Genomic DNA, 9,245 nt, shown 5'->3' with positions numbered 1-9,245 from the left:
GCTGAGATGCATCCAGGAAGCTCCTGTTTTGTTATTTTGCACCTGGCTTTGGATTGTAGGGAGGACAAGTCTCAGGGTTGTGTTGCATGCTGTTGTGATAACAGGTTGGGAAGTCCACTCAAAAGTCAACTCTGGTTTGAAGCTTCTGGTTTCAAGTCGTTAGGTATTATTGACCAAAAGATTTAGTGCTGTTTTCAAAGTAGAGTTGGGATGTTTCAGTGAGCTGAGTAGATGTTCACTGTAAATGAACAAAACTGACTGTTTTGATTGGTGTTCTGGTGTGGGTTTCTTTTTCCTCAGGGATGAAATATTTCCCAGAAGCAGACATCCATTACCTCGACAGAACCACGGGAGATGGAACGCTGCTGCCTGAGAAATTCAATGGTTTCTGTAACCTGGAGAGATTTTACAATGATCCCAAATGCCCCGACGGACACTCGTATCGACTGCAGGCCTGGCTCTTTGGTAACCGGGTTTTACAGTATGCTGATGCCTTGGAGCATCTGCTGGCCACAGGTTAGAGATTTCACTGTAAAGAAATAGAATTTCTGAATTAAGTGATGATGAGTGTCAGTTGTGATTAAACTCTTCTCAAGTGCTAGTATCTGCATTTGGAAATGAGAGGCTGTTATATTGTTAAGCTTTTTATATTCCCCTCTCCCTTAGTGTGTACAGGTTGACAGTTAATTTAGAAAAATATCCCATATTTTATGTCAGAGCAGTGTCTTACATCCTTTCTGGCAAAGGAAACACACACTAATTAACAATTTAATTAGTTTTAACTTGGCAATCCCTGATGATTATTTTCCAAAAGACGTTTTAAACATAACCAAGACAGCAGCGAGTTGTACGTCCTTTTTAAAACTCCCTCCACTTAGTTCCTGATTGTATCTGTTGTTCAGTCTCTTTTATTTCATTCAATACTACTTCGTGATGCTATTGTTACCATTTTAACATCTTCTGCTGAGAAAATATTTCCTCTGCCAACACTGGTTTACCTGTTGCTTGTGCTTTAATAAGTGTTTGCCAAAAAAGATGCAAATACCAGGAGGTATCAGACAGAAACGTAAATGGACTCCTTAAAAACGATAGTACTGAGCTTATTTTTTTTGTTTTACTTAAAATTTCTAGAAAAGCAATCAAAAAATTGACCATAAGAGCAGTGCTGTGTTTAATTTTAAACGTTGCTGCCAGCAGCCTCTTTGAGCCTTGCTGATTGGAACCTCCTTTGAATTGCAGGCCAAGGTGTGGTGATGGAGCGCTCTCCTTACAGCGACTTTGTGTTTCTGGATGCCATGTTTAAAGAAGGCTACATCCACAAGAGATGTGAGTTACTTGTGTGCAAAAGGGAGTTGTTTTGCCATAAACTCAGCCAGAAATGTTGTAGTTTAGTTTAAAAAAAAAAAAAGAAATAAAAAGGTCTGCTTGGGAAGATGGACTTCTTTAAATATTGAGAGTTGTTCGCAAGGTGCTTAGCACCCTGCTGTTCCATGCATCAAGGACCAGCCTCAAGCCATGAGACACAGTTTTAATTCAATGCTTTATATGTTCTTGCTTTTATGTTAAAGAACATGTGTTCTGTGTGTTGCTGACTTGTGTCCTGCCAGCCAGACACTGTTGTAGTTCCCTGGAAATGTGGGTGAGCGTGCTGCTGAAGACTAGAGGTCCTTCAGGCAGGCTGTGATCTTGCAGCATTAGGTGGGAGGTAAATAATGGGTCAACAGGGTTTGCCCTACTTGCCTTAAATGACCAGCTCCCTTTTGAATCTCAAAGAAAACAAATGTTGCTCTTGTCTTCAAGAAGAGCAAGGAGGAAGATCCAGGGCTCTACAGGCCAGTCAGCCTCAGCTTGATCTGCAGGGAGTTGATGGAGCAAATCCTCCTGGAAGCCATTTCCAAATGTGTGAAGGATGTGAAGGTGATGGAGAATAGTCATCATAATTTTCTGAGAATGAAATCACACTCAAACACCTGGTAGCTCCTCACAGGAAGCTAGCTCAGTGGATGAGCACGGAGCAATGGATATTGTTTATCTTCACTTACGAGGGACAGCACTGAAAGCCTCGCTGAACCTCCTCATTGGCAAACTGATGAAGTGTAGATTAGATATGTGGGTAGTAGATTGAAAAGTGGCTGAACTGTTGGACTCAAAGGGTTGTGATCAACAGTGCAAAGCCCAACTGGAGGCCATTAACTAGTGGTGTATCCCAGGGGAGGATACTGGGGCCAAACCAGGTTTAAACTGGATTTAAAATGTGGATTACAGGACAGAGTGCAATGTCAGCAGGTTTGCAGCTGGTGGAAAATTGGGAGGGGAATGGTTGACACGCTGTATGTTTTTTGGTGATATTCAGAAGCTGAACAGGCTGGAGAAATTGTTGGATGATAACCTCATGGAGTTCAACAAAAGGGGGTGCAAAGTCCTGGATGTGGGAAGGAGTAACTGCAGGCACCCCTGTGTACTGGGAGACAGCTGAATAGAAATCTTTGTGGAGGATGACCTGGGGGTCTTGATGGACATCAGGCTGAGTGAGCCAACACTGTGCCCTTGTGGCAAAGGATGCCACCAGCATCGTGGGTGCTGAATAAAGAGTGTTGTCAGCAGGTTGAGGGAGGTGATCACCAAATCTGCTGCTCTGGGTGCAGCCCAGGACACGGTTATTGGCCTCTGTGCTGCCAGCGCACGTTGCCGCCTCATGTTGAGCTTCTCCTCCCCCAGCACCCCAAGTCCTTCTCCTCAGAGCTGCTCTCCAGCCATTCCCCACCCAGCCTGGATTTGTGCTTGGGGTTGCCCTGACCCAGATGTAGGACCTTGCACTTGTTGAACCCCATGAGGTTGGCATGGGCCCCCCTCTCCAGCCTGTCAAGGTCCCTCTGGATGCCATCCTGTCCCTCCAGCATGTGGACTGAACCACACAGCTTGGTGTTGTTGGCAAACTTGCTGAGGGTGCCCTTGATCCCAGTGTCCCATGTTGCTGACAGAGATGTTAAACAGCACCAGTCCCAGTACTGACCCCTGAGGAGTGCCACTCATCTGTGGTCTCCACTTGAACATTGAACCTGCTCTGGTTGCCTCCACTCTGGGCAGAGTGGTTGAACCAGCTGGTCTGTAGATGTTCCTCCCAACCTCAGCAGTGCTGTGGTTCAGGGTTATGGGCACTGAGCTCCTGAGCAGCACAGTGTTACTGTGGGCATGCTTGGGGAGTCTCCATCCCTTGGCTTGGAACAGAACAGTTATGTGATGTCTGTAGGAGACCAGCCACAGCCAAAACATGCAAACTTAGAGCTGCACAAAAGTCTGGAGAAAATAACTGTCAACCCCAGTCATTAGCTGACCCCTAAATCAATAGTTATTGCAGTTCTTGTTTCTGTCTGTTCTTGGCACATCTGGCATTCTGGCTTCTCCTGAGGTGAAGGTAATAGTTGCCCTGACTGCCTGGTGTTTCTGCTGTCTTGTTTGATTTGGCTTAGGTTTAGGAGGTGTGTATTAGTTATTTTAACACCCGCTGTAAGTTGTTTTTTGAATGAGTTTGAGAGCTGGTTGGAATGGACTGTGTCCTACTGCTCTGTGTTGGTGAGGCAGGCAAAGCCCAGCAACCCACAACTTCGAGTTAACAGAAAATTCCAGCAACAAAAATTGTACTAAAATGTTTAAGCAGCAAATGTCTTGCTTAGAGGTGCTGCTGACTGTGGTGCTGAGCATGGTAAGTTTAAATTTTTCTCAAACTGTTTGAATTGGAAAGCCTGGCACCATGTTTCTAGCTAAGCCTTGTTGAGGAAAGCTTGCACTTGAGTGGGGTTAAATGGAGCCTCTGCTATTCATGCCACTTCAATGTTGAGGAGATGCTTTCCCTGAACCTTCCTGGCCTCTTAATCCCCAAATTATCTGAGGGCTGGAGCAGCTCTGCTGTGAGGACAGGCTGAGAGAGTTGGGGCTGTTCAGCCTGGAGAAGAGAAGGCTCCAGGGAGACCTTCTAGTGGCCTCCCAGTACCTGAAGGGGCTCCAGGAAGGGTGGGGAGGGACTTTGGCCAAGGGCAGGGAGTGACAGAACAAGGGGTGATGGCTTGAAAGTGGCAGAGGGGAGATGGAGCTGAGATGTGAGGAAGAAATTGTTTGGTGTGAGGGTGGTGAGACAGTGTCCCAGGTTGGGCAGAGAAGCTGTGGCTGCTCCTCCCTGGAAGTGTTGAAGGCCAGGTTGGATGAGGCTTTGAGCAACCTGGTCTAGTGGAAGGTGTCCCTGCTGCTGGCAGGGGGGTTGGAACTGGATGAGCTTTAAGGTCCCTTCCAACCCAAACCATTCTATGATTCTATGAAACTATTACCCCCAAAATTCTTTACGTTATAGATGTGATGGAAGAACCCAGTTGCACAGAGCCCATCAACTCTTCTCAGGTACATTTCTTTGTGTGGAAAGGTGAGGTCCTCCAAAGTCCACTCAGGTTGTCATGGTTTTGGAGAGGTGATAACGCTCTTGCTTGTGTAGATCACAGAGCTGTTGATTAACAGTAGTGCAGAGGATGCCTTCAGTATGGTGAGGAGGGACACAGCTGGGTTGGTGACCTCTTAAAAGAGTGGCTTTACCCCAGCATGACTTTGTGTATGCTTTGGAGGGCAGGGGAAATGCCTGCCTGGTCCTTGGGTTTCCTCACGTGGTGGGAAATAAGAGTACTTCTTGCAAAGTTGTGTTGAAGCATCTGACTTTCTCCGTTACCACCTCTGCCACACTGTCCTCTTAGGATGAGGCCTTGGCAAATGGCAGCCCCAGCCAGTGGTCACCTCGGGTGACCCGAGTGCTGCAGTCTCTCCCTGATCTTTTGAGAGATTGCCTTTGAATGATGGAGGAAAAACATAGGTTTCTGTAAAGTCAAGTCAGAAATATGAATCCCCCCTTTGATATAACTGATTTTAGATTCTCCTCCTGTCCTGGGCACTGGCGAGGCTGCAGCTGGAGTGCTGGGTTCAGTTTTGGGCCCCTGAGTCCAAGAAGGACATGGAGGTGCTGGAGCGTGTCCAGAGAAGGGAACGGAGCTGGGGAAGGGTCTGGAGCACAAATGTGCTGAGTTCCCTTGTGGCTGAGGGAACTGGGGGTGTTGAGCCTGGAGAAAAGGAGGCTGAGGGGAGACCTTGTGGCTCTGTGCAAGTCCCTTGGAGGAGGGTGGAGAGAGGTGGGGGTGGGTCTGTTCAACCAAGGAGCAAGGGACAGGACAAGAGGAAATGGGCTCCAGTTGTGGCCAGGGCAGTTGAGATGGGATGTGAGGAAGAATTTCTTTGCTGCAAGGGTTCTGAGGCATTGGAAGGGGTTGCCCAGGGCAGTGGTGGAGTCCCCATCCCTGGAGGTGTTCAAGAAACATGTAGATGTAGCACACAGGGTTTATGGTTTGACTGGATGAACTTAGAAGTCTTTTCCAACTAAATGATTCTGTGATTCTCACACCTCAGTGTGTGAAGCTTCTTAGTTTCATTGTGTTTTACTTTCTGCTTCTGGATGATTATTTATCCTAAAAACATCCCAAACCCTATTGGAGGAAAAACCTACCCTAGACTTGCTGTATCAGCCAAGAAGAAGAGACTCCAAGCACAGAGGTGTTGGATGTGGTTTATTTACAGGTACAATGTATTTAGCAAACACAGGAAATAAAAACCACTTGAGAAATGATCGCAGCTTCATTACCTGATAGGTTTTAATTTTAATGCTGTTCCTATTGCACTTGTCCTCATTTGGAACAGGCATCTGTGTTCAGCTGAGCTGCCTTTAGCTCTCCAGTGTACTTAGGTTGGTTTTTTTTTAATACAGGTGTTGATCACTACAAGGAGATCAAAGAAATCAGCATTTGTGAATTCCTACCACCTCACTTGGTCATTTATATAGATGTACCTGTCCCAGAGGTGCAGAAGAGGATTCAAGAGAAAGGCGAGGTAATTTTATCTCTTGCCACAGTTACTACCTATTAATATCTGTTGTATTCATGCCCTTAATGTGTGATTCCTGTGGGGTTTGATGCAAAATTCTGCTTTAGAAAAGCTTCTTGTCCTCTCAGGTGTAAAGGACTGTGTTGGTGGTGAGTGGATATTCTAGTGCACTTGCTCTAAAAAAATTAAATAAATAGATTTCCTTTTTTTGACTGCAACGTCATATTCTCATTTCTGTAATGAGAAATTCAAGCAAATTCACATGTTCTTCAAAACCAGCCTCTGCAGCTGCCATTTCAGGAGTCATGTCCAGGTACTGTGGTTCCTACAGTAAGATTATCCGTGCTTCCTGAGTGCCAGAAGCCCCAGCTGTGGTCCCTGGCTCCAGCTTCCCCACTTGACTGCTTTTTCAGACCTGTGCTGATGTTCGTGTGTGAGTCACTTGTGAGCAGCCAGTTCAGTTAACCTTCTGAAAGTAAGAAAATTACTGCTTGGTGCTTTTGTGTTAACACAGAGAAACCACCCATTTTAAATAAAAACAAATTTTGTGTAGGTATTCCATGAGATACAAAATCCAGGTTGCTTTCTGCCTAATCTAGGAGGAAGAAATACAGTTGCTTCTTCTCACGAGTGCAACTTCAGCCTTGTCTGAGGTCACGATCTTGATTCTTACTTGTTGATCTTTGTCAGTTGTGGAACCTAGAATCATAGAACCCTGGAATGGTCTTGGTTGGAAGGGACTCATCCAGTCCCAACCCCCCTGCCATCAGCAGGGGCACCTTCCACTAGACCAGGTTGCTCAAAGCCTCATCCAACCTGGCCTTCAACACTTCCAGGGAGGAGCAGCCACAGCTTCTCTGCCCAACCTGGGACACTGTCTCACCACCCTCACACCAAACAATTTCTTCCTCACATCTCATCTCCATCTCCCCTCTGCCACTTTCAAGCCATCACCCCTTGTTCTCTCACTCCCTGCCCTTGGCCAGAGTCCCTCCCCAGCCTTCCTGGAGCCCCTTCAGGTCCTGGGAGGCCACTAGAAGGTCTTCCCGGAGCCTTCTCTTCTCCAGGCTGACCAGCCCCAACTCTCTCAGCCTCTCCTCGTAAGGCAGATGCTCCAGCCCCTCATCATCTTTGTGGCCCTGATGATTAATCTAAGTAAAGTTGTTGGTTTGGTGTTCTCCCCACCCTCATGATTTTGGACACATGCTTTTAGCTTTTCTCAGGTGTTTTATGGGGATTAAATGATAATTATTTTGAACCTTGTTCCAAGGCTGTGGAAAGTGTCGTCAGGTGAAGTATTTAATTGTAGAAAGCCTGAGAGATTCGAAGAAAGCTTTGATTTATTAGAAAAAAAAATGGCAGGTTTCTTAAATGCTTGGGGATGCCTGTGTCTGTGGCAGCACGTGTGGCACCTTAGCATGCTGGGGTGAGGGGATTTGCAGTTTCCTGCTCATTTAAGAGGGAGGCTGATGATTGCTGAAGGGAGACACTTCAAAGCTGTGAGTGGAAGGCTGCCCTTGCTGCTTCCTGATCTGCGTGGCCTGAATTGCTTAGTCTGCTGGTCGAGTGACTCTCCCCTTCTGCCCTCCAGCAGTTTGGGCTGTGACTGAACCTGCCTCTGTCCTTTAAAGAACAAGATGCCCTTGTGTGGGGCAAACCAGAGCTTTTTTGTTTTAGCAGCTTCAGTGACAGAATTAGAAACTTCTGGATGAATGGTGGGAACCTGGGAGTTCTTTGTCCTTGTGAGCGTAAAGGTCGGTGGCATTTTTGAGACCTTTAGGCAGAAATTGCTGGTGTCATTTGTAACTTTCTGGGGTCAGTGGCAGCGCTGAACACTGTAGTGCTTGTTTGGGGATGGTATTTTTGGGGAATTCTGCCTTCTTGGTGGATGGAGTGTTTGATTGGTATTCAGTGTGCTGCTCTTGTGGGGCACTGGAAAAAAGAAGAGCTCTCCAGTGGGCTAAACAAGCAGAGACATAGATCTTTCTGGCACAATAGGCATCTTGGATGAACATTTCAAACAGGAAATGTAATTTAATTTTAGGGCTGAACTGAAGGGATCTATGGCAGATGAGAGAAATTCCTGGCATTTTGCATATGTGGCATTATATGCAAAATGCCAGGAATTTTGGCCAAGCATGTCCTGGGCTGCACCCAGAGCAGCGTGGGCAGCAGGTGGAGGGAGGGGATTCTGCCCCTCTGCTCCGCTCTCCTCAGACCCCACCTGCAGTGCTGCCTCCAGTGCTGGGGCCACCAACAGCACAAGGACATGGAGCTACTGGAGCCAGTGCAGAGGAGGCCACGAGGATGATGCGAGGGCTGGAGCAGCTCTGCTGTGAGGACAGGCTGAGAGAGTTGGGGCTGTTCAGCCTGGAGAAGAGAAGGCTCCGGGGAGACCTTCTAGTGGCCTCCCAGTACCTGAAGGGGCTCCAGGAAGGCTGGGGAGGGACTTTGGCCAAGGGCAGGGAGTGACAGAACAAGGGGTGATGGCTTGAAAGTGGCAGAGGGGAGATGGAGCTGAGATGTGAGGAAGAAATTGTTTGGTGTGAGGGTGGTGAGACAGTGTCCCAGGTTGGCCAAGGAAGCTGTGGCTGCTCCTCCCTGGAAGTGTTCTCGGCCAGGTTGGATGAGGCTTTGAGCAACCTGGTCTAGTGGAAGGTGTCCCTGCTGCTGGCAGGGGGGGTGGGACTGGATGAGCTTTAAGGTCCCTTCCCACCCAAACCATTCCATGATTCTATGATTAAAGTACACTGTGCAGAAGATGAACTGTTTAACAGCAGGTATGATAACCATGAAATTTCAGAGGAAGATTTTGGAGTGGATGGTTGCCCACATGCACTTGTCTGAAACTGTGGACATGGATGTACGTTGGCCTGTGTTGGAAAGGCAGACTCAATCTTCTCCAGTTTTCTGGGTGATTATATAGAACTTCCTGGATCGTTCAGGTCGCTAAGATTGATCAGTCCTTGGAAAGCTCATCTTTTGGAGGCTGTTGATGGATGGTTCTCTTAATTTATGTGAACTCAGGGAAAATGAGGTGATTCCTGTAACAAACTGAAATAAATTGGAAGAAAGTTTTTCACTTTTACATTCTTCTTTCACCTGCTTTTCCCTTTCTTTCTACGTTCACTAGCATGTCCAAAGAATCGTACTCATATGGCTAATTGTAGAATCGTTGTGGTTGGAAAAGACCTTTAAGATCAGAGTCCAACCATAAACCCAACACTGCCAATCCCACCTCTAACCCATGTCCCTGAGCACCTCGTCTGCCCGTCTGTTCAATCCCACCAGGGAAGGTGACTCCACCACCTCCCTGGGCAGCCTGTTCCAATGCC

At 47.1% G+C, this 9,245-nt stretch overlaps 1 protein-coding gene across 1 annotated transcript in view; it reads left to right on the top strand.

The window, feature by feature from the left end:
* Positions 1 to 300: 300 nt before the first annotated feature.
* The window catches only part of NDUFA10 (NADH:ubiquinone oxidoreductase subunit A10), a gene marked incomplete at both ends in the record, with an annotated part of 15,578 nt that continues 6,633 nt past the window's right edge, over positions 301 to 9,245 (top strand). The window contains 3 exons of the mRNA XM_010173574.1: positions 301 to 516; positions 1,240 to 1,326; positions 5,795 to 5,916. Of these exons, the coding sequence (XP_010171876.1) occupies positions 301 to 516; positions 1,240 to 1,326; positions 5,795 to 5,916 (425 nt within the window). The remainder of the gene's footprint in view (positions 517 to 1,239; positions 1,327 to 5,794; positions 5,917 to 9,245) is intronic.

The sequence above is a fragment of the Antrostomus carolinensis genome, unplaced genomic scaffold, assembly GCF_000700745.2.
Source record: "Antrostomus carolinensis isolate BGI_N321 unplaced genomic scaffold, ASM70074v2 scaffold16138, whole genome shotgun sequence".
Taxonomy (NCBI): domain Eukaryota; kingdom Metazoa; phylum Chordata; class Aves; order Caprimulgiformes; family Caprimulgidae; genus Antrostomus; species Antrostomus carolinensis.
The sequence above is the reverse complement of the archived record's forward strand: the minus strand, read 5'-3'. Positions and strand labels throughout refer to the sequence as shown.